At 36.2% G+C, this 25,298-nt stretch overlaps 4 protein-coding genes across 5 annotated transcripts; 2 read left to right on the top strand and 2 right to left on the bottom strand.

Moving 5' to 3' along the window:
* Positions 1 to 546: 546 nt before the first annotated feature.
* On the bottom strand, positions 547 to 3,302 carry LOC111780217 (serine/threonine-protein kinase AtPK2/AtPK19). Its single transcript, XM_023660549.2, has 6 exons — positions 2,173 to 3,302; positions 1,944 to 2,026; positions 1,726 to 1,846; positions 1,479 to 1,652; positions 1,167 to 1,274; positions 547 to 1,080 (listed from the first exon to the last, which is right to left on the bottom strand). Exons 1-6 carry the CDS (start codon positions 2,851 to 2,853, stop codon positions 793 to 795), a joined length of 1,455 nt encoding a protein of 484 aa, XP_023516317.2. The 5' UTR covers positions 2,854 to 3,302; the 3' UTR covers positions 547 to 792.
* Positions 3,303 to 4,092: 790 nt separating this feature from the next.
* Positions 4,093 to 19,230, bottom strand: LOC111780185 (transportin MOS14). Its single transcript, XM_087119784.1, has 27 exons — positions 18,683 to 19,230; positions 17,249 to 17,326; positions 17,038 to 17,100; positions 15,668 to 15,715; positions 15,432 to 15,578; positions 14,707 to 14,838; positions 14,547 to 14,587; positions 12,438 to 12,529; positions 11,276 to 11,403; positions 10,093 to 10,168; positions 9,867 to 9,987; positions 9,631 to 9,730; positions 9,226 to 9,307; positions 8,878 to 8,960; positions 8,308 to 8,427; positions 7,802 to 7,853; positions 7,391 to 7,546; positions 6,764 to 6,887; positions 6,574 to 6,655; positions 6,409 to 6,497; positions 6,253 to 6,327; positions 6,115 to 6,169; positions 5,722 to 5,841; positions 5,546 to 5,638; positions 5,310 to 5,455; positions 4,955 to 5,132; positions 4,093 to 4,815 (listed from the first exon to the last, which is right to left on the bottom strand). The coding sequence occupies exons 1-27, from the start codon at positions 18,803 to 18,805 to the stop codon at positions 4,537 to 4,539; spliced, it is 2,883 nt and encodes a 960-aa protein (XP_086975910.1). The 5' UTR covers positions 18,806 to 19,230; the 3' UTR covers positions 4,093 to 4,536.
* Positions 19,231 to 20,296: 1,066 nt separating this feature from the next.
* LOC111780278 (5-formyltetrahydrofolate cyclo-ligase, mitochondrial) lies at positions 20,297 to 23,853 on the top strand. 2 transcript variants are annotated; one of them, XM_023660635.2, is made up of 8 exons: positions 20,307 to 20,868; positions 20,953 to 21,093; positions 21,674 to 21,829; positions 22,768 to 22,809; positions 22,911 to 22,956; positions 23,185 to 23,255; positions 23,365 to 23,491; positions 23,581 to 23,853. In XM_023660635.2, exons 1-8 carry the CDS (start codon positions 20,454 to 20,456, stop codon positions 23,591 to 23,593), a joined length of 1,011 nt encoding a protein of 336 aa, XP_023516403.2. In that variant the 5' UTR covers positions 20,307 to 20,453; the 3' UTR covers positions 23,594 to 23,853. The 2 variants fall into 2 exon arrangements, 1 of the variants encoding a protein (XP_023516403.2); XR_002812827.2 differs by lacking the exon at positions 23,581 to 23,853 and having other exon boundaries at positions 20,297 to 20,868; positions 21,674 to 21,835; positions 22,911 to 23,075; positions 23,365 to 23,406.
* Positions 23,467 to 25,242, top strand: LOC111780281 (germin-like protein subfamily T member 2). Its single transcript, XM_023660638.2, has 3 exons — positions 23,467 to 23,491; positions 23,581 to 23,689; positions 24,500 to 25,242. The coding sequence occupies exons 2-3, from the start codon at positions 23,680 to 23,682 to the stop codon at positions 25,081 to 25,083; spliced, it is 594 nt and encodes a 197-aa protein (XP_023516406.1). The 5' UTR covers positions 23,467 to 23,491; positions 23,581 to 23,679; the 3' UTR covers positions 25,084 to 25,242.
* The last annotated feature ends 56 nt before the right edge of the window (positions 25,243 to 25,298 follow it).

Below are 25,298 nucleotides of genomic sequence, written 5' to 3'. Positions count from 1 at the left end.
ACAATTGTGCATCAGCTGTTCTTTTGTCCCCTTCTATGCTTAACAAATGTCATTTTCATTTATATTGAAAAGTATCTAATTTGATTTCTTTTGTCCCCTTCTATGCTTAACAAATGTCATTTTCATTTATATTGAAAAGTATCTAATTTGATTCGGGTGAGTGAGATCCCAGTCGGTTAGAGAGAAAAACGAAACATCCTTTAAAAGGGTGTGAAAACTTCTCCCTAGCAAACGTGTTTGACGAGAAGCTCGAAAATCTCTCAATAATTTACCTTGCCAAGAGGGAACTACTATGCTAAAAAGAATGAACCTATGGGAAAATATAATAATAAGAGACCATCCAGAGGTTTGAATACTTGCAAGAACCCAAGAAAGGCTTTAAACTTTTAAACTAACCAATGTGAGGGCAAACAAAGATATCATCATTCTTTGAACATATTGGTATCAGAAACATGGATCACAAGTTATACACTAAAGGGGCATATATATATATATGTGATGAATTCGAATAGATAACGAGTGACCAGAAGTGTAAAACAACTTGAATTGAAACACTAAAGAGAGAATATTTGCAAAGAAATTGAGTTCCAATCCAATACGTTTTTGATCACAGGTGAGACATGGAAAGAACTTGGAAGTCTAGAAGTCAGATTTCAACAACACACACATTTGAAAGTATCTGAAGGATTGCAAGTCACTGAGCTGTGGAATGAGCAATAATTTAATGGCAGTATAGTACTGATGTACAATTGCATTTACCAGTATAGTGAGAACTCCATGGTCAGCATCATTCTATCCAGAGGATGAAAGCCAAGGGTTAGGTGCAACGTACGAATATCCCTGGAAGTGTCCACCATCGGTTGGCGTCGGAGCTGGTGAGTCGTCTGGAGGCATTGCTGTCCAACAATGATCGAAATTTGCTGTGCAGTCATTTCCATTTACATCCGGTTTGAACTTCGGTTGCAGCTCCCTACATTCCAGTTTCTTCCAGTTCACCGGTCGAAACCATTTATGTTTTTTTATCTCGTCCCCTCCGTTGGGTCCGCTGCCTAATCGTGTAGAAGGCTCCTTTTGTAACAGCTGCAAACAACAACAATTCCCATTACTGTTCATGATTGTCGTAAAAATAAAGATGACAACAGATAAAAATGGAGCTCTAAGTTTACCCCTCTGAGGAGAGAGTGAGCTTCTGTGCTCAGGTATGGTGGAAGCTTCACTTTCTCTTTGATTATTCTTTCTTGAAGCTTCTTTCTATTAGCGTGCGTGAACGGTGGCTGCAAATCGTGAAAAAGAACAGTAAAAACGACGAACTGTTAAAGCTTAGCAACCAAAGACAGTTTTGGATAAAGAAAACAAGCATTAGATTGTAAAAATGAATCACTGAATTCAGATAGTCACAAAAGAAACGAGTTTTACTGGTTCACTGAAATTCCTATAACTCTTGCGATTGAATGAATGAATGAATGAATTTCATGTACCTGGCCACTAAGCATTTCATACAAGAGGACTCCAACGCTCCACCAATCAGCATCTTTGTTATGACCTTTAGAAAGCAAGATCTCTGGAGCCATATACTCTGTTGTTCCACACATCGAATTAGACCGGCTCGATATCTCGATTTCCTTGGCCAGTCCAAAATCTGTAAGCACTACCTGTATAAACATTCAAGATTCAGGAACACAGGAAGAAAACTCATTAGTACAAATCAAGCTTGCTTGACATTACATGCCCATCAGCATCCATAAGAATGTTCTCCGGCTTCAGATCACGGTGCACAATGCCACAGCTGTGAAGATGCGAAACGGCCGATACGATCTCGGCTGCATAGATCCTTGCCTGATCCTCACTAATAAAAAAGGACCCATGATCCATATCAATTGGAGTTCCTAAAATATCATGATTGGTAATAGAATACAAGCTTTTTAACTGAGATTGGAGGGTACCTGAAGATTCCCTGCCTGTACAGATGGAAAAAGAGATGCCCTCCATTTATGAAATCAAGAATCAAGTACAGTTTTGATTTGGTCTGCAAACACAGAACGCAGTGGATGATCAACAATAAACTACTTGGCAAATTCACACAGCTATAATTTATCATCTGAAGTTGGTCTAAGCTTAATACAATCCTATCAGTTTAAGCAATGAATGAAGAGAAAGGAGAAATTTGAGGACCTGGAAAGAGTAGCGGAGCTGAACAATGAAAGGATGAGCAACTTTTGTGAGAATATCTCTCTCAGCCTTCATATAGTCCACATGATTCTTCTTTATGATGGTATCCTTCCTCATCACCTTCATAGCATAAATCCCATCATTATTAGAGCCGTTTCCTTTACAATCCCCTTTCTTCCTCACCAAAAATACCTTCCCAAACGCCCCTTTTCCCACCACTCGCAGAATATCAAAATCCGCAACTCCAATCTTCCCCTGTGTCTTCTCTCCACCACCACCACCACTTTCACTCTCATCCGCTCCCTTCATCTCCTCTTGAGCGCCATTTTGAGTCGAGATTTGTAGGTCATCTTCTTCTTCCTCCTCCTCTTCCTCCTCGCTCTGTGGATCGACTTCTCGGAAAAATGGAAGGGAAGACGGAGGAGTTAACCGGGGAGATGGACCCACAAATGAGTGAGATCTGTTGTGAATGACCTCTGGTTGTTGTTCGTGGTGTTGTGGGTCCGCCGGAAAACATGACGAGGAGGGATTTGTGGGGCCAAAAACGTCGGAGAAATCGAAGTCGGCTGTGGATGAAGGAGGAGGAGGAGAAGAAGAAGGAGACGAAGAAGGGATGGTTAGCTTCGTGAGACTGGCCACAAGAAGGGAGTGCATGTTTTTGTGACGGTTCGATGCGGACACCATTGTGGCTAGAGAATCCGATCGAGGAATGGAACCCTTGAGAAGGCGAATAAGATCGACAAATTTGCAAAGCCAGCCGTGAATTTCTTCTGGGCGGGCTGAGAACTTAAGAATCACATCGTAAAAAAAGGAGATAGATCGAGAATGAATAAGATCAAATGCGTTGGAGAAAAAACAAGGGAAAAAAAAAAAAAAAAAAAAAACTGCAGATGAAAAGCGAAAAGATTACGAAATCGAAAAAGCGAGCGCGGAGGAAGATCGAAACTGGAACAGAATTGGAGTGCAAGCTCGGAGAAGAAGAAGAACAGGAGGAAGAAAGAGATGAAATGAGGAGGGAGAGAAACGGAGGGAATCTGAATAGGGAATTGATGTTTATTTGACCATAAATTTGGGAGTTGAAATTGATGAAGAAGGGTTGATATTGAAAAGCTTACGGATCGGACTTATTTTCTCGCTCATTTTCCCGGTAACCAAACACTAATTACTCTTTTTTCAATTAAATATTTATTAGGAAAAATAATTGTTCAAATAGTCACGTGCAAGGCACGGAGTTGAATATTATGTGGATCAGAATACTATTGCTTGCCTGCGTTTTCACTTGCCAAATATATATTCTTTTAATAATAAATATTTATACAAATATGAAGCTAATGCCAAAAAGTTAAACTCCAATTCAATTTATTAATTGTGGCGGCTCATTTTAGTAATGGAATTCACTTTTATATATATATATTTCAATTTTTTGAGTTTGATACCAATGATTTAAAAAAGTTTATAATTAATTATAAACAAAAATGTCGAAAATATGACCTATTATAACCCATTAAAAGTACATTAACTAAATAAATATTTTAAAAAATCTTGAAATTCCCACCTCCAAATTTTGAAAATTACAACTCTAAACTTTGAAATTATAAATATTATTATAACTTTAAAATTTGAAAATTATAAAAAAAAAAGGTGAAGAGTAAGTAAAAATATATTTAAAATCCAAAAAGGTTAACAAACCCATGTTATTGTCAATAAATAAATGGTAAGGATTGACATTTTAAAAAAATAAATAGATAAGAAAGAATCAATATTTAATAGAATGAAATATAAAATGTCAAAATAAAAAAATAAAAAAAAGATTTTGTTGCCTAAAATCTCTTGTTAAAATATTCTGATATCCAAGAGTATATGCTTTTATTGTTCGACTTAGATTCTGATATATCCATAAAAGGCAAAAAAAAAAAAAAAAAAAAAAAAAAAAAGAAGCAAAGTTTCCTTTTCTTTGATTGTAATAAATTACAAGTGTGTGAAGCAAATTAAAACCCCCCCAAAAAAATGACATCCAAAGAGAGACAATATTGAAAAAGAAAACACTCCCCCATCCCACAGCTCATCACCAATACAAACATATGAGCACCACCAGTTTCTGATCACACCCCCACCCCCCCCATCCACCATTGAAGAAGATTTTAAAAAATGAACATTTCTCCCTAAAAATTGGAGACTGCTAATTGATACACCAAATGAAAAATAAGGGTAAAAGGAGAAGATGGAGATGAAGAAAAGAATAAAACCAACCAACCGGCATTACACCTCAAGGCAGCAAACTATATGGAAGAAACAAGACGAGGCCGTTGCAAAATGGCCCTCCTCTTTGTAACACACACCCTACCTCTCCTCCCATTTTTTCCCTCACTATGATACAGGCCGTACATTCAGTTCAAGAGGCCTCAAAGCTCCTTGAACTATCTCCTGAACGTTCCTATTTCGTCGACATACGTCTGATAGCTCTTCTATTGGTACAGCGAGCGTATTTATGTCGCACCCTGAGGCTGCATCAGATAATGCTTTTAAAAATCTCGACCGCTCTTTTTCAGTAACAGCCGTTGCTGGAATCAATGAGACACTTTCCTTGGCCCATTCTAACGCTTGCGCTTTATAAGCTCGAGTTAACGCTAATAGCGTGTATGTCACCTGGGAAAGTGGGATGGAATCATCAACATGTGATTCTTAACAGACAATGGAGAATGGCAGATTGAACTGTGACTAATACAGGTAGCTAGACATCGGCAATTCAACATGTAAGCAATTATCCACATGAAAATAAAAATACCGGCTCTAATCGAGAACTTGGCAGTGCCCCAGTCAAGGCTGCAATCAAAATTCGAAGGAGAACGGGACCTCGAGGTATAATAATTGCATCCCTTCTAGATATATACTGTTCACTTTTGCTTGAATTTGCAAGATCAAAAACATCAGCCAAGAAGGTTAATATTGAATTTGAGGCTTCCCTGTAGAGAAAATGAAAAAGGGTCAATCCATATGAATCACAACTATAGAAATGTAATTCAGAATAACGCAAATAAACACATCAACATAACAGATGATTATCATAGTTGTTAGATAAAAACCTTGACAATGAGGATCATCTTCATGAAAACAAAGGCTGGAAGATAAGTATATAATACCTGTGCTGTACTGTGATTCCAATCATTGAACAGTCTATTAATGCTGGAAATACTGAAGATGGAATAAATAGTTGAGGGCAATAGCGTATGCATCTTGAAGCTAGAAGAAAGCAGTCATCGGCAATATCCGGCCTCGCAGTAAATTCCTTCCAAACAAAAGCAGGGGGCAACCATTTAGCAACTTAAATAGGGCCAAATTTGAGGAAGATAACATCTATAAGCTACCAGCAGCCTACCTGAATATTTGTGAGAAGACGTGTTGTGTGCATGAATAGTGCTTCAATCAAATTTTGGAGATAGCTTGCGCAAGATGGGTCAGAACCAAAAATCTGCAAGGAAAATCAGCAGTTTTAGCAATTAAATGAACACGAAAATCGAAATTTCATAGCAAAGAGAGATATATGGCCCAAACCTTTATAACTTCACTAGACAGATAAAGAAAGCAAGGCTGATGGTGCTGCTTATATAGACCTTGAATTTCTTCCAACATCGCTCCAATTGTTATTCCCATAAATCTACCGGAAGTTCTCACCTACAGAAAGTAAACTAGTAATATATTCAACGGAATAAATTGTTTCTTTGCATAAATATTTCCAATCAATAAGTGCCTAAAAATACATGACAAATATTATCAGAATCATAGCCAATGCAGTCGAAGTATAGCCAATACAATCCAAGTTAAACCAAGTCGGTCGTTTTTAGTTTCATTATTTTCCAGCTGAGTTTCGAACCACCATGCTTATAATGATGAGCCACAAAAAAAAAAAAAAAAAAAAAAAAAAAAAAAAAAAATCGGAGAACTTACAGCATATTTGCACGATCGGCAAAGAGATTCCATTGTCCGCATGTCCCAAGCACGGCTACAATCAAATCATTAAATATAACCAGCAAGAAATTTTGTAAGGAACATCATATGCAGTTAATGAAATTAAAGTATACTTACATGTCGAAGATGGCTTTAAAAAGTGGCCAAAGCCTCTGTATTGCATCTGCAACCGCTTCGGGGTGATTTACATATCTAAAGTTGATGCCGTTAATAGATTTAGAAACAAGAGTATTAGGAAGAAACAGAGATAGAAAGGTTGGACATTTATCACACCTGAATATGTAAGCAAACCGATCAATATGGACTGTCAACTCATTAGAAGGCTTCTTATTCAATACTTCAAGGCCTTGATTGACAATTTCCTGATTATTAACACTGAAAATTGTTATAATCTGTCAGGAGGATGAACGAATAATCAGAAAGTGAAAGAAAAACAACCTGCAGAGGAGCGACAACAGGCAAGCACAATGCCTCCAGTGCTCTCTTAGCTTGATCGGGCACAAGTTCGGTGATAACCATGCTGCAGAAAGAGAGAGAGAGAGAGAGAGAGAGAGGGAGAAGTCAACCTTTATCCAAACTTACAATCCCGTTCAACCGATCATCTTCAAAATGTTATCAAGACATTTACCTTAATGCTTCCACTAGGTGCAATGAGTCCTCAGCAGTCACCTTCAAACTACTTTCTCCATTGACCGTCATATTATATATATGAAAGAGACCATCCAAAAATCCACAAAGCTTTCTCCGACAATCTACTTGTCATATAAATGAATTAATAAAATGGAATAGAAATGCCAAAGCTTGAGACAGTAAAAATTCAGGATCTTTTTCTGATTTTGAGGACTACGCAACTCAAAGGTATTCATCAAAGCTAAACAAAAAAGAAATCAATGGGAGTGGTTCTCATCCAATAACCATTAGTTGCATGGTAAAAAGGCAACCTTCAATCTCTCACCAGTGTATTTAAGGATATGGGAGCGGCAACCAAATAGAATAGTATTTCTAAAACCACAGCATGCTGACGCTCGTGAAAAGTATACAATTTCAAAATCAAAACCAAAATCTAAATGTGCAGACTGCTGACAGAAAGTAAAGCAGTCTAAGTTATGAGTTATCTTTACATGCCACTAGTAAATAAGCTGGTTTACAAAGATTACTCGTATAATTCAAAAATGAAACATAAACAGTCTTAAGTTTACTTGATCCAGAAAAATACAGAACTCAAAAGAAAGCAATTTGAAAAGAAACTTTATACCAGCACAAATATGTCTAAATGCTAGGGCTGCAGCAGCTGCAGAATCCTCGGATGTGCTCATTCCATTCATGAGGATATCAATTACTGAAGGTAGTATAGACTGCCCACTTGGTGATGCATCAAGCCACTTCGAGTATGCTCCAACAGTGTAGCACACTGAAAAGATTCAACCAGGCATAAATATTTATCTTCATAAACCAAGTTAGATATATGACGTACACTTGAACAAATAACATCTACTATGAAATTGCAAAGACGTTGATATAAGTGGTAAGTAGGACTTGACCATGACAAAATAAGTCAAGAACAGTGTGTGAGTGATCATCGAATAAATTGACGCTTTCATTGGAAATAAGAATATCATAATAGCATTTAATACACCATAATAAGCAACATATTGCATCCTGTTACCTGTCTGAAGTAGTTGGGCTTGCTTTGGAAGTTTTGGAAGTAAACCCATGACCTGAGAGAAGAATGGAAAAGCCAAGTGCAATTCAAGAATGAGACATAAAACAGAAAACAGACTAAATTACAAGAGAATCGGCTGACAATAGGCAACGCAGAACATAAGAAAAACAAGAATTCAACGATGAACAACTTTCTAGCAAGAATATGAGATCACATTCTCCAAACACGGAGTATGATTTCTGTCACAGTCTGCCACTATAGAGGCAAGAATGAGGGCGGTCCTTTTCATTTCTTTCATGAAACTCAGTTTCTCTTCAAAAGAAAAGAGGAGGAGGAAAATAATAATATGGTATTGCTTGACTATTTGGAGGAGAAACTACAGAGGTTTTAGAACTTTTCCTTCTTAGAAGAAACTTTATGAAGAAGTATGTAATAGGAGAGGGTAAACTGCGTGAGATAATAAAATTGTCATCATTGTAGAGGCAGGACAAACTTGGAAGATATTTTACCTGGGGCATTATTTCGGCCTCACCAACTGAAACGTAATTTGATATAGCTCGGATGCAAAACAAAGCAGCCTCTGCTGGACGCCATTCACTTTGTTCGCTATTTCCACAGCTTGAAACAGCCTATGATGATATTTGAAAATGCATCAACCAAATGCAATAATCAAAGTCTATAAGAATCACGGTTGCAAAACTTTACCTCAACCATTTTCACAAACAATCATTTGACCCTACAACATTTGATGCTAATGAAACTTGTAAGATATAAGTAGGTGGCCACCATGACTTGAACCTATTTTCTTTGCCCTTTATTATTTAAATAGATCCTACTAAGACAACCCAACCCATAGTGGTTTGGAAATTCTTTTCTTCTGACCCCTCATTTTCAGTTAGAATACCTACTAATATAACTACAAAAGGCAGCTAAGGATACAAACAAAAGACATAAATAAATGAACAAGCAACTCTAAGGAAAAAAGATTACTATCGAAAAAAAAAACATTTCTTTTACATGCTGCGTGATTAATTTATTTAGATGCAGAATAACTAATGAGATTGCAAGAAATACCACACCTCCACAAGCTTCACGTAAAGAAGTTTTAGAGTCGTATCACCTCCTAAAACCAATGCTGCATCAATTAAGACATCTGCAACAGCTGGATATAATACAAATATTTCATTTTGTCAGTAACCACCTCACTGAATTACATGGAAAATGAGCACTGGGGAAACTGAGTTATTTAGCACTCTATATTAAATAAGAATTCCATAAGTCCCATTAGATATAATAAAAAAGATTTCCTGGTAAAACTATAATGCAATAATATCTGCTAAAAATCTGCACTTAATAACAGAAACTGTATCACAAAGAAACTAGTCATGTTTGGTCGATTGTATTCAACAAACTAAGCAAGCCACTACCGTATCTAGTCTGCTTGAACTCCTTGAGGTCCTCATAAGAAAGGTCTTGATAGTCATTAGGGTATTGGACTCTGAAACTAACCTGTGAACACAATTTTTCTAGAGAATCAAGACAAAATTTATGTATGCAGATATATATCATTCACTTAATAAATCCAACAAGCGTATACAGCTGTAATTACTGGTTTTCTAGCAAACAATAAATATTGTCGGAAAAAAGTAGGTACAAGCAGCAATTTTTTGTGGCAAAATGTCCGAGTAATAACAGTCGTTTCATTTATGAGAAAATGGTGGTCTTATGGTACACTACAATGAAGGGAATGATATTGCATCAAGAGAAGCACTAAGAATTTTTCTTTAAAAGTTCTGAATTTGGGTTAATAATCAAGAAAGTGGAAAATTTACCAAGGACACGAGTGACTCATAAACTGGACAAAATATTTGTAACCTCCTTTTCCTCTCAGCCTCAACGGAAGCATCATTGCCAAAAGAAATATATGCATCCCTGAAATATTAGAATTGCTGTAAGTAAAATTAACTTTAACAAATGGTCCAAAATGTTTGTTGTCTAAAAGAAACGTCGAAATGTTTGTTGTCTAGAAGAAAAAATAGTTTATATTACAGGGCTAAGAACAAATAACCTTTTGGTCAAGTTCAACTGAAGGCTATGCCAAAAGTTAAAGGTCATGGAGGCAATGTCGTATTCAGGGTGTGAAGTAACTTCTAGTAGGGCATGGACTATTAACATCGATTCATCAGAACCTAGAAAGTAGAAAAAAAAATAATGAAAAGAAAAACAAATTAAGAAAAGAATATCATGAATGTTATAGAATAATGAACCCTCAACTGGGTAACTAAATTTGTTACCAGTTGCAATCAATTCAACATATGAATCACCCATGTCAGCAAATAACCGAGCAATGGCCTTCACATCTTCTTCATCCTGAATGCAGAAATTAAAATACGAACAAGGTGAGTTGACAGTAGTAATAGATAAACTGCAGCAACCAGTAGCTACACATGGTTAGGAGACTAATGAAAATAAAGGAAGGGGCTAACATTTTAGAACTAGAAACAGAAGAAGCGCACTATTTTGTGATGAAAAATGGGTAATTGTATAGTATATAGATCATAAAAACACCTGGAAATGATTACAAAGGAAGGAGAATTGGTAAATAAAGCATAATTTTTTCAAGCATTAGTCTCTTTTCATTAATTCAATAAAAAATTGTCTCTTGCTTTAGAAAAGAAAAAAAAAAAAAGGAATTGGCAAGTAAAGTTGAACTTCTATTTCTGGCCGACAACTTTGTTGTACAAAATACATAAAGAAAAGGCAAATTAAATTCAAAACCCAAAGGGGCATTACTGTTTCATTGAATTTCCTCCGATATGTAGATTATCCCATTTTCCACCTCGTGAGGTCACTCAAAGCAACCTTTGTTGTGTTGGACCCTGACACTTCTTTCTTAGTTCTCACAATGAAAATTGTGCTAGAACATAAATAAAATAAATAAACGTTCTAACTTCCTCAGCTGAATATATATGTTAAAAGTTAATTCCTAGAAATAAAATGTTAAACTGAAATGTTACTTATCTGCTCAGTAGAAGAGATTCATCGTATAACAATATAGAACTACAGAAAATCATGGAGACAACATGGAAGGAATTCGATTCTAGAAAAGCATTATAGGTATAGACGAGGTGTTTACTTTAATAGATAAAAAGCCAAACAAACCATAACCGTAAAATTATAAATTTCCACCATGAGAAGAAATGCAGGAAAGAAGTACCCATTTCACTTCAAATAAAGAAATCGAGAAGGAAATGAGAAAAGCATTTGTTGGATATAAACAGAGAACGCGGATATCATGATACAAAGTGCAACAGGATCCAACAATGAGGCAGAGATGAGGAACAAAGCTAATGAACAAATTTCATTGATCTCAACACTCTAATCGTCCTATATACCTTAGGGGCTTAGCCTTTAAACCAGAAACTGGACACTCTCTCACACCAAAAAATAGAGAAACGAAAGATGGAGAATCAATACCTTTGAAGAATCTCTAAGTTGTGCCTTCAAATTCATAACTTGAGGGACAATTACTTGAATTAAGGGCATGTGCACTGGGAGGTCACTTAAGCTTCCAGCTGCTGAATAGTGTATCAGTTCAGAAATAACTGCAGAATGGAAGCCAAAGAAAAAATTTATAATAATTATTTGAAGAACCAAAGAGATGATCTTGAGAATACAAACAAAAAGCTCACAAGTAACCGGGGGGAATGGGGCTCCAAACAAATAAACACGTAAAACACATGCAAAGGATCTAATTAATTATATAAACAAAAACAAAATATAATAACAACACAAGGGAAACATGCTATTAGCAGACAGAGAAAGGTCTAGTTGAGTACGACTGAGGGGCCAAAAGATGCACACTTCATATGTATAGAAAAGAAACAAAGAACAAAATTTCATCAATGCATAGCTGGTCAAGACACTCATGGATATTAAAAAAAAAATTATCCTTTTACATAGATGTTACTCATTGAATCAAGTTTTTAGAAATGCAATAATAGATACAAAAGGATAACATAAAGAAAGAAACAAAAACCAATTGAGCACCCAAAACTTCCAGTGCATCTCAACTGCTATACAAAAGGTAGGATACGCGAATTAATTTAAATGAGCAGCTCATAAGAAGGTAGTAGTTTTAAATCACATCCACCAACGTGACTATGTGGCTCAATAATCCTGCAATTCCGTTCCTTTGTAGCTATTGAAGTTAGCTTTAGTTCCCCTCCCCCATTGATAGGAAGCAAAACTTTTAGTTGATATGATGAAATTACAAAAAAGTGTGAAACCCCATCCAGAGAATTACAAAATCTATGCCAATTGGCTATAAGATAGCTGTTCATAGAAGACTCCACTACATTCTCCAAGAGCAAAGAAGCATATAAACATTAAACTAAGGAATAATAGCATTCCAACTACACCAAGCTTGCAAAGCATTTTTCTTTTATAAAATCACACGCATCTCAGTCCACAAATGTTAGGGAAGGGTGATGGGACCACAAACGCTACATTCGACTACTTGATTTGCACCAAAAAAAAATTAGCTCAGGAAATAGAAAAACAAATTTCAGATGTCGCAATATCGACTGAAGTTTACAACATATGAACTAGAAACTTAGGGCACTTTCAAAAGCCATACCGTTTACAGATGCCTCTGAGAGAAGCTCGGAATTTAAACTTGCAAGAGCTGTGAGTACTAACGGATGTGATGCAAGCAAAGATCCTGGGATCCTGAAACCAGAAGCAGTTCAACTAAGCCATTAAATTGTAAGGTTTGACTTTCTTCCCTGACTACGACAAAAGAAGCAGATTCTGAAATCTGAATGAAGATAATAGCTAACAGAACTTTTATTTTTTATTTTCATTGGAAACAAACAAATTTTAGTAGAAGAAAAAGGTCAATACAAAGGGCTGGTGTAGGGGACAAGGCATCTCCAAAACAAAGGTGAAAGAAGTTAAGAATGTATTCGATAGGACATTCATCATAAGACATCAATAAGATCCAATTTGAAGCAGTTAACTAATTAGAACTTAGAGATAAACTATCGGCCATTAGAAGTCTTCAAAATTTGTTCCTATTAGAGAAAATTATATTAAAAAGGATGAAGAACTGGGAGAACTAGGACTCATGAAGCAAAAAAGGTTACAAATACATCTCTTTCATAGCCATAATTTTTTTTTTTTTTTTTTTTTTGGGGGGGGGGGGGGGGGGGGAGACAATTTTATAGCCATACAAATAAAGGGAACATTATGAAAACTCTTCATCAAACGACAACCATGGAAACTAAAAACTTCACATGATCACCTCACTTCTTCCAAAATCTATTTGAAATAGCTCAAGACTATGGTACTTCAACTTCTCACAGTCTAGATAAACCCAAAATTGCTTCAACTACATTGTCCTGAGAATTTTTTATTTCAACAATTACAAGGGTGGGGATCAAACCAACAACCTTCAGGATGGTAATTGGTGTCTTACCACTAAGTCATGCTTGCATTAACAGCATTAATCCAGAGAATTGAGGACTATTATCGAGAATAGGGCGATAAAGAGAGATGATATGGTTAGCAATACCAAACAAGGTAGAACCATGTCGATCTTGAATAATTTGAATGATTTCCATCCAAGAAATTGAAAGAGAACACTCCAAAAATAAATGGACTGCACTGTTGCCATAAGAATTGCAAACAATACAATTGTTTGGTTGTAGATGGCAATTAAGGTGTCTCTCTTGAACTTTGTCATTAGTGTTGAGCCCCCTTTTAATGATGGTCCATTTAGAAACAAAAAACAAAAAAGAAACTTCGATAAAAAGATCCAGCGGCAGACTATGAAGCACACTAAAGAGAAGAAGAAAAACAGATTTGCAGGAAAAAGTATATATCCTAGCTATCATGGAGCCAAAATCTTCTACTCTAGAGGTCATGAGATGAACACCCACGAATAAATTCATGACTCTCAACCAATCTTCCAAATCTGATCAGAAAAGTTCCTCGGACTGTTTCAAGACACCAAAGGTTTTTGATAATATCCCTGCAGTTTCTACCAAATCTTCTTTAGAGCTACAGGATAGCAAAGATTTGAGTAATTCAGGGATAAATGAGGGTCAAGGGCCCAAACATCATTCCAGGAGCTAACTCTTGCTTGAACCCACCCTAAGAGTGGTATTTCTTTTTGCAAAATCATTAAGTCTCGTAATTGGTTTCCAGCGCCCTTTAGGATACTTTTATATTTGATTTAAGAGAGCCAACCACTGGGTTGTTTACCATGAGACCACTGTACTTGATGCTACAAAGAACTTCCTCCCAATGGGAATCTCCAATACCACTTCAGAAATGAGTCTTCGCTCCTTCGAGCTATGTTCCAATCTGTTCAGCTACTTCCTCCCAGTTAACTAGGTCATTCTATTTAAAATTAGGTTATTCTAGATTATTTTGTTGATCAGCGAATTATTTATTTTTCATAAACTTCATACAACTCTGTAATCAATATTGGAGCAACAAATGAGATCCCTAACCCAATTCCATATGCAATCCCAGAATCAAAGCGGCAAGTCTTTGTGATTTGCTTTCACTCTTCTACATGATACAAAAAACTGATCTAAAATATACCCACATCATACTTCGAATTCACATACCCACATGTAGCACCATATACACATTTAAAAATAAATGAACTTCATTCCTAACTATCTTTTGTGCTATCTAATATATTATGTAGAAATAGTGACGTCAAGAACAGGCATACCCATGCTTTAATCGAAGCCAAGAAGAAAATGCCTCGAGCACCTGAAACATCCATAAAACCCAAGCGAATAAAAAAATTGAGGAACTTCTGTTTGAGTAAGAAGACATAATAACCAAACTTCAGATACAGGACACAATTCTTATGATTAAAAAAGTCCCACCTGCTCCTTCAGCTCATTAATATTCAAACAAGCTGTCAAGATATTAAGGGTAACTTCCATTTGGGATGTGAGTTCCTTTTCAAATTGACGGCGTCTATCCGGGCGAGCTGCGATCTTGTAGTTGTAAACTTCCTGATTGATGGGTGCCGAAGAAACATGGGAACATGCCACAAAACAAAAACTAACTAACCATTTTGGGAATTATGATATACACACATAAAAGTACCTAAAAGTCCTTCAAAACTTTAATGTTTGTTCAGAGAAAGATATTGAATATTCCAGGCTGATCCCCTAATAGCTGGAATTGTCTCATAATATTCTAGCATATGAAACCATCTGTGTCATAGTAATCAAATAATCTAAAACCACAGACCAATAAAAGTTCGAGGTTTTAATTCTCCATACTCTATAAAATCGATAGCCTTTTATGCTACTGGTACGTGACATCCAATAGAAAATTTGATATAATCAAAGGTTCAAGCATTTCATTCAGTTAGCTTTCATAATTCATGTAATTGCTTGCACCTATTGGATAATTATGTGATAATCAGCACAAGTTGTATACTTTAGTGGACATTTCAATCCAAGTATGTTAAAATTTTCAAGCCCCCAAAATTGAAAATGCATTTCTTCCAGCATGGTGAAATATAGTTAATGTGCCTTTCAATATCAATGAAGAAAATATATATTTCCAAAACTAAAGAAAAGATATCACAAGTTCATACCTCAGGCAAAACTGTCAGTAGCTCCAAAAATCCTGGTACATACTCTGGATGTGAGTTCATCTCATTCCTGAGCCAATTTACAATACCACCTTCTCCCCAGTCATCAGCAGGAACATGTACTGCTAATGCAGCCACTGCTATGCTAATCTATGAAACCAAAATTGACCCTGAATCTTTCCTTCCAATCAGAGGGGAAAATCATTCAATAATCTTGTGCACTTTCGGAAGGAAAATACCTGAGTTCGGACTTTAGGTGGGCCCTTGTGAAATTTTCTTAATAAATTCTGCATATAAAATTAGTAGAACACAAATGTAATAGGTCAAATTACACATTTTAAACAAAAGAAAAAAAAAACTATCAGAAAACTTAAATCCCATTGGAACTGTAACGCAAAATGGTTATTACTGCCTGTGACCCACACCAAAAAAAAAAAAAGTGTTACATAACTAACTTTGTTATTTCCAAGAAAAGAACATACTAACAGATAGAAGAGGAAAAATGAAAGAATGAGGCCTCCTCTCAAATCCACGTCAAAGAATTACAAGAGCACAACTGGGAGAACACACGAATAATGATGTCACGAATTTCCCAAAACATCCTACTTATTATGGGAAAACTTCATTTTCATCAACAAAGGTCTCTCCCAAGATGATTTTCATGTTATTAAATTAAGCTAGAGGTTTTTATAATAATCATTCATAATTTAAAGGTTGCCAATGAAGCTAAAGGCCACATAGGCAAAAACTTTTGGTGTTTTATGAAGCAAAAGCATAGAGTAGCCCACAATCACAATGTATAACTGGAAATCATCTGAATAAGATAATTAAGACCCAACTCCATTTAACCGAAAAAAGTCCTTGCATCCAACAAGTGAAACCTAAATATGTTTGTTAACCAGTGGGGAAAAAATAATAACAAAAACCCAGATTGGTGACAAAAAAAGGTTATCAAGATCAACGTTGCCTAGCAACATACACCTGTCTGCGAATGTAATGATAAGTGGGTTTTTTTCTATATGTATACATATCTGATACTAGCTTTCTTGTAAATCGTTTCAACTAGGCCCCCAAATTACATAAATATATGCCAAAATAAGTTCTTTCAAGATAGTAAAGTGAGAATTTATAAGAGAAACAGCCACCCATATCAGTAGCACACAACCTCAATCCTTTACCACTAATGAGCACTCTAATCTAAATTTGAGAAACAGCCACGTAATGTTAAGAGACTTTTAAATTTGTATCAAGTGGTGGCATATATATCACGTGCAGTATGCAAGTTCCATCAGTTGCAGATTAAGCGATAGTACTATAAAGAATAGTTTTATAGAAGGAAAAAAGTCCATGGCTACAAACGATTTGAGGATGTAGTAGGAAGTCGAAAAATTATTTGTTGTCATGGTAAATCAGTGTAAGACCAATAGATATATGATCAGATGTCCAAGTATTAAAAATTCCATATCTAAAAGAAAGCAAAGCCACACCTTGAAAAGGAAAAGGCAACCAAGATCAGCAGGTTGAAAAATATTGTGGCAACGCACCATATATTTTGCACAATTATAATGAAGTTGACTGAGAGCTTAGCTACTTAATAAGAGATTCTTACATTTAATGAGTCACGCAAGGGCCTAAAAGCTTCTGAAGGCAGCTCTTCAAAATCTCTCTGTACCTGGATTAGATAAATAGTAGACAAGAACTCAGAGAATTGATCATGATGCATTTAAACGACCTTTATTTCATTACCAAGGAACTCATACACAGATAACTTCAAATAACCAATATTCAGTAATCAACAATGACAAATCAAAGAAAGATACCTTGCTTCGTAGTGTTTGAGAGCAAAAGATCAAAGTTTCCAAATTGCTGGTGGGTTCGTGAAGCAAATTATCAGCAACCTAAGAGAATAAAGACCGTTAACTTCCCTAAATAAAGATGTGAATAATATTCATAAGGCTGCTGCAAAGGGCAGCAACTGCTAGTATCAAATGAAGAGTACTTATGACAGATCCTTAGTATGAGGATCAATGCTATATTGAATCTAACAAGATCAAATTTGAGGAGAAAAGGCAGCTAACAAAAATTTCGTAAATTATCAGCAACCTAAAAGAATAAAGACCGTTAACTTTCCTAAATAAAGATGTGACTAATATTCATAAGGCTGATGCAAAGGGGAGTAACTACTCATATAGAATGAAGAGTACTTATGACAGATCTTTAGTATGAGAACCAATGTTATTTTGAATCAAATAAGATCAAATTTGAGGAGAACAGACAGCTAACAAAAATTTGAGGTATTGGAGGATATAAAAATAAATATTCATGTCTGTCAAATATGATTCTATTAAAATGAATGAAGCAGAGATTTTGCATTGTTACAGCCTACAAGGACTTTTCCTTCAACATCTTTAAAAGAAAATGCAAATCTCATCATTAAGATACACCCTTTACTAGTACATTTTAGTGGATCTACACTTGAAACCATACCCAAATGTGAACCTGTCCAAATCCAATCTAAGTTATTCCTGGAAATTTGTCCATGCTACAGTTGTTACTGAAAGCGAACAGCAATTGAATTCTTTCCTACCTCTATCCTCAATAATTAGGCAGAGACAATAAAGTGAATTGGATGCTTGGAAAGTGCAATTGCAATACATGTGCTTTGTTGCATGAGCTCCAGAAAATTGAAATTATAACATCCCCAATGGCATCTTTTATGGAATGACATACCACTGAATTCATTCTACGAGTTTTTTACCATTTTCAAGCGTGAAATCTGTTCATAATTCCTATTCAGAAATCGATCAATTCTGTATGTCGAATTCCCAGTTTCTTTCCCCCCCCCCCCCCGAAAAAAAAAAACTTTCACAGACCAAATGACAGGGGGGGGGGGGGAAGTCGCATTCTTAAGTCTGATGGAGTTACTTTTGGCAACGTTCTCCGCAGGCAAGTGGCGTTGAACAGAAAAAAGGAAATAGGAGAACTTCCAAAGTGAATGATTAATAGCAGAAAATGGGAAAAAAAAAGTACACATCCCTTAAACAGAATTTACTCTCTGACGCGTATGAAGCATTGTGTACGATAACTAAAACTCCCCAAACTCTACTTCTTGAATAGAATTAGGCGAGATATAAACAAAAGAACACTAAACCAATCATCAAAGTCGCAAATCACAAAGTCCACTCAACCACTTTTTCCAATCGAGCAAGTGAAATCTATTGCCCAAAAAGCAATGAAGTGATTGAAACCAATACCTGCCAGGCATCAAGAGTGCGCTGGAAGTCTTGAAGCCACCGATCGGCCTGCATACGGAAGGCATCGTCAGGGTGATGGTACAGTGCGTTTAGGGCTTCCTTCACTGTGTTCTGAAGCTCCATGCTTGACCCAAGAACCAGTCCGAACCGCAGCTCAAGCTCTTCAAATACTTCGCCCGTTAATCCGTCTCTCAGTGTTTTGTCGATTATTTTTATTGCTCTTCTTCTTCTTCTTCTTCCCTCTTCTTTTTGACACAGAAGCTTTGGTTTTTCTCTCTCTTCTCTTTCTATTTTTTTTGGCGCCCCCTGTGGAGCTCTTCTGAGGAGAGAGGATTGGGATTGGGTACCTGGGAAGGGCCCTTCCGGTTCGATCAGCCTCCGGGTAGAAGCCAGTATCTCACCCGTCTGATCTCCCGTTTACCCTTCAGTCAACGGCTCCACCATTAGGTACACAACGAATGCCGTAGAGAATCTATGCCACGTGGCATCCGACTGGGATCAATTCCTGCGTCCGGACCCACTGCTATTGAAATCTCCTTGAAATTTTTGAAATTTTTTTTTCTTTTTTTTTTTTGGTCCCAAAGGCAGCCCAATTATAATCTATAGTGTTGCGGTCTCCTTATAAATAATTATATTTACATCATATGACGTTGCCTTTTTTTTATTATTGGTTTAAGCGTCACGCTACAGTATTCAATTATTAATACTTTATAATATAATTAATATTTGGATACCTTATTCACATGCCAATAATTGAAATAACCGGTCTAATAAATAACAATAGCGATTTTTTTTTTTTTAAATTCAATTGTCTTTTTCTTTTTTTCAAATACAAATTAATACTCCAACTAATTAAATTATATTCAATTAAACGAACACTTTATGAAGGGCAAAACTCGTGTGTATATATCTATCATTTCTTTTTATAATTTTATTATATTTAAGAAGATATAGTATAAATATAAAAAATATTAAAAAAAATGTAAGATTTTGCTATTCAGGATAATTTTGATGTGGCCACTATAGACAGGTACATAATATTTCGATGTTTGCTAGTACATATCGAGTGATGAACTTAACGAAGACCTTTGAATTTGAACATAGATGTCAAATAAAGAGTAGCGGTGTATTTATGATGTTTGGTTCGGGACATTTATTTTATTTTATCAACTTAAATAAATTAAATTGTTGTTGTTTTTTTTTTTTATGTATATTTATTAAGTACCATAATGTGAGCCTAGATTTATATTTATGTACTTTTTTTTAAGCACTTGTATTTACGGTTCTTATCTATCTGTCCCACTTACAAGCGCTTAAAGATAAATTTGGTGTATGTTTTATTAGTAATGGAAGCAATTGTCCTCGCTGCCGTAGAATAAGAGAATATGAATATGCCTATACTCAATTATATCCAAACATCAAGTGTCCAGTAGATTAGAAACTTAGTGAGGTCATGTCAGCAGGACTAAACATATGTTCTTATTCATTTTAATTTGATATACACAATCTTGTGTCTTTTAGTGTGGTCAGTTGAAGGCCTATAGATTTGGCGCTCCCGCTTGATTATTTTATATACACTCAAATTAAGAAAGAATTCGTGGAACTCATAGTGAACTTTTTGATGATGTTGATGTTGTTGAATGTTGGGTGCCCTTGTTATTTATTCAGCACAATATTAACCTTGCATAACATCCCTGTGATTTGAAGGAGTCCAAATTGTGGCAAATAGAAGCAATTCGTTCTTGTTTGAAACTGGAGCATTTTGTTTTTGATGATTAAATCTCAGCTTCTACAAGGAAACAAGACAAATTTACCAGTACATGGACTTCAAAATTCGGCCACTGCTTCTAGATTGACGAACCCGCGAAGTCCAGCCGGAGTGCACGTGGGTCGGAGCCCAAAAGCCAGAAGGCGGGCAATTTCCGAATCCCCGATGGTCCGAAACTATAAACTACTACCCATTGCAGCTAGTTCACTGTTCAATCGTCTCCCACCCACAGCTTTCCAACCAGCACTTCGTCCATTATCGCGTTGCTCATCTAGGTCCCCGAAAATGGCGCGTAACGAGGGTATCAAACCAGAGAATGAAGAGCAATTGAAGGCCTTATTCGAGCAGAAACGGGTTATTCGATCCAGCGTTCGCAAGGCCCTCAAAGCCATGGACCCCTCCCTCAGATCACAGGAAGGTACCAATTACTCACTTATTTTCATCGATTAATTTCGCCCCTGCTGAAAATGATAGTTCATCGGGCTCTATACTTGTTTCTCAGACAATGCAATTCAGAATATCGTTTTGGAAGCTCCGTGGTTTAAATCTAGTCAGAGATTATGTGCTTACGTGAGTTGCAGTGCGTTAAGGGAAGTCGATACGTCGAGAATATTATCAGAGACTCTGCAACATCCACCAAAAGGTGTGTTCTTAAACTTATTAGCCGCTTAATCATTTATGCATATGAGATAACCCAAGTTTCAAGGATTCGTTTGGCAACTAAGACAGTAAAGCTCAATGAAAGATTTCACATTTGAAGTTTTACATCAAATAAATTAAACACAATTAGTTAGGTCCATTTGGCAACCATTTGACTTAATTTGTTTACAATGTTCTTCATATTTCTCAAGGTATCATTTTAATTCTTAGTCAAATTTGAAAAACAAAAACATGTTACTAAGTTTAATTTTCAAAAACCAAATAGTTATTAAACTAGGCCATAGATTAATTTAACTAATTAGTGTAGGAGAATATAACTGTTATGCTTGGAAATGGTTTCAATTTCAAACAGAGACTATTTGACGTTGTTGATCTGAATGCAGAATACATATGGGAGGAATTGTTGCTCATGATATGAATATAAGTAATGTTTTGAACTCGATGTAGTCATCTTGGTACCCCGACATGAGATAATGTTTTCCTGTTTTACTCGGGGAAGTTATTGATTGTAGTATGATCTTATTTAGCTTTGTAAATGTTGACATTTGTCTTTTTATCTGAAGATGGTTATTCGAAGAAGATATATGTCCCGCGTGTGGAGGACAAGAATAGTCACATGAGGATGTTTAATATTTCACGTATGGATGATCTTATTGCAAATTCAATGAATATCTTAGAACCAGCTCCAGTGGATGGTGATGGAAATGAACGTGAAGATGGTAACTGTATACTTCACCCCGTCTCTCGCCTTTCATTTACTATCATCACCAGTTCTATGATGGTACTCGTGATTTTTGTGATTAATCTACAATCTAATATATATTGCACTGGGATAAAGATGCACGAGACTCGTGTATAGTGCCTGCATAAAATAACTTTTAAAGCCATTTATCTTCATAACATTACTAATATTTTTGTTTTTTTGGCTCGGTCTCCTCTAATGCAATAGTATGGCATTCCAAATAGCTCTAGGTAATTATTTCCTTACCATCATGGACCAAAAATATTTCTTGTTTATCACCAGCAAAAAGCCAGATCATTCCTTATTGTCTTGGATGGTCAATTGGTCTATTACTTCTTCGATGTAAGCTAGAATTGAACATTCGGTGGTTTGCATCTTTGACAGATTCCTTAAACCAGTACCTCTTAAATACTTGTCTCCAAAAAAAAAAATTACCACTGGTACTTCCCTGGATGTTCTTCGAACTTGACAACAGGTCATGGAACTGTTGTTTCATTCTTCTAATGTTTTTTGATACCCAAAAGTCCTCAACTTGTTTTGTCAAATTCCTTTTATAGCATTGTTAAGTTTTCCTGGAATGGGTTATTCTACCGATGCCAAATGAATCATGGCTGTTTTAAGATAGAAAATAATTGGTCAGACATAGTTGTTAATGAGAGATGAAAAGAAAAAATAAGGAGGGTGTTCACCATATATATATGGCTGTTCCTCGAAGGTGGGGAATGCTGAGACACGAGTCTGCTTTGGCATGTATTATAACAGAACTCTTATGATGATAATTGATATCAACCAAACATTATTCTTATCCATATGGTCTCTTTTTCCTTCTTTTTGTCTGTTCTTAACAGAGAAATGATTTGACATAATCCATCTCTGCATCTTGAATGTAACGCAGTTGATATTTAAACATCGCAGTTATGCTGACAAAAGACCCCATTGATTTATTCCTCTTACCAGGTGAGATATTTATATCAATTTGTTGATCGTTTAGGGTTTATTTATAGGTCATAAGGCAACATGAAATCACTTGTTAATATGTTGATGATGATTACTGCCAGGACTTGCATTTGATAAATCAGGAAGACGCCTAGGCCGAGGGGGAGGGTATGTATTTGCATTTAGCCTTTTTGAGGTTTCTTTCTGCTGCTGTTATTACTGAACTTATAACACATTTAGAGCTGATTTTTGAAGTTGAAACTAGATACAGTGACTCCCAAATCTTGGTAGTTAAATATCTCCCTCTATCTTTTTTCTCTTTGTTTGTTCAATCTGTATAATCTTATACATTATACACTGCAAATGAATCTTATCCTACAAATGTTACAATAACAGTTATTACGATACCTTCCTTAAGAATTACCAAGAACTTGCAAAGGTGCGGAATTGGAAGCAGCCCCTCCTTGGTATGTGTGTAATATCTCTTCTTTTTAGTTTAAGCTCGCCATAGTTTCCTCTTTCACGTCACCTTGTTTCCCTGCAACTTCACTTAGCCCAGTTGGCATGATTTTGCAGTTGCACTGTCCTATTCAGTGCAGATAATGGATGAAGGACTTATACCACTCACTCCGAACGATGTTTTAGTCGATGTTCTTGTATCACCTTCTGGTGTGATTCCCATCAGCTCAGCTGGGTTGGACAAGTAATTTCTGTCATCTGAGAAGGCTAAGAATTGTTTTGACATCAAATTTTTCTTTGGTTTCTTACTTCCTACTTGTCATGTCCTCGCAGAATGAAAGTATGATACTGGACTCGAGAATCAATCTCTAACAATGCCTTCCTTCATGAAATCCTTGAAATTCTGGAGTTTGGAATCCTTGAAGCTGTTAAATGATTAAATGTACGCCTTTCCCCTCTCTTTTTGAATCACTTATTTCAGATATGCCATCATGAGGAAGTAATAGTTCTGAATATACAATTAATCAGACATGACTATCAAAGTGAGATACTACTCTGAATGACATGTAATTTTATTAATTGTATCGAGTCCTGGGGACTTCTTTCTATGCCATTGCATAACAAAACCAACTCTTTCTTTGTAATCACTTATGTCAGCTAGTGACCTTGTCTTTTCGTTAGGAGTGGTTGGGCTGTTATAATAGAAAAAGGGGAAGAAAGAAAATTGGACAATGAGAAGTAAAAAAGAAGTTGGGATCTAACCAGGTCAATGCTTCAAGGTTCTTGAATATGAGACTGAATCAACCCCACCACCTACTTCTTTAAGGTTTTTCTTCTTTCTCCAAGAAAATATATGAAAAGCTTGGCTTTATGTCGCTTTATCCTTGTCCAAACCCAACTAACCCTCACCATTTTTTTGGATTAAGGCTTTGTAATCTTAGTTTTAAGATTTTATTATTTGTAAGGTCAGCTTTGGAAGGCTCCCCAACAGATTTATATGTTCATTATCATATTAATTTTTCCGTTGATAGTTGCTTGAGAAAAGAGATTTCAAGAAGGCAACCAATCCGGGATGAGTATTTAAGAGGACTCTGTAATGAACGCTCTTATACCACCTTCATTAGCAATCTTGAGCTAACTATCTTTCTGAGACTAAACTGCTTGGCCACCATGCTTGCCTTGACAAGCTCACCTGTAAACATGCTTGGTTGCTTAATTATATTGTTGCTTCTTCCTTATCCTTCTTTGTCAGCCGACCCCGATCCGTTGCAGGACTTCTGTGTTGCTGATTTAAATGCTACTGTATCCCTTAATGGCTTCCCTTGCAAGCCAGTTTCTGAAGTTACTTCAGATGATTTCTTCTTTGATGGACTGAGCAAAGAGGGCAACACGGATAATCCTTTTGGCTTTGGAGCCACACAAGGAAATGTTCTTGCATTTCCTGGACTCAATACACTTGGGCTATCCATGAACCGTGTCGACCTAGCTCGGGGAGGAATAAACGCACCTCATTCGCATCCTCGTGCCTCTGAAAGCGTTGTCGTTATTAAAGGGAAGGTCCTTGTTGGGTTTGTGTCTACAAGTAATGTGTACTATTACAAGGTTTTGACTGAAGGGGAGATGTTTATCATTCCCAGAGGACTGGTTCATTTCCAGTATAATGTTGGACATAGCAAAGCCATTCTACTCACAGCTTTCAATAGTCAGTTGCCGGGGGCTGTGATCGTCTCTCGAACTTTGTTCGCTTCAAATCCTCCAATCCCTCTCGAAATTCTGACCAAGACCTTCCAAGTCGATGATGGTGTTATCAACAGCATAAAGTCCAAGTTTGCTTAGTTCTGTCCTCAGTTTGTCCATTTGATTGAATATTGAAACTTTTCTGTCCCTGGTTATGTCCATGCACAATAATCTCATTCATAGTCCTGAATGTGAATTAATTTACTGTTTAGAAGGTAGTCATGCGTTAATATTTATATGATTCATTTGTTCATGATACTTGCCTTCTTTCTGTTGTTCCGTAAAATGTCAAAATAATAGAGAGAGTAGAGCCT

Source organism: Cucurbita pepo, chromosome 18 (genome assembly GCF_057944985.1).
Source record: "Cucurbita pepo subsp. pepo isolate OVF chromosome 18, ASM5794498v1, whole genome shotgun sequence".
Lineage (NCBI taxonomy): Eukaryota > Viridiplantae > Streptophyta > Magnoliopsida > Cucurbitales > Cucurbitaceae > Cucurbita > Cucurbita pepo.
The sequence above is the reverse complement of the archived record's forward strand: the minus strand, read 5'-3'. Positions and strand labels throughout refer to the sequence as shown.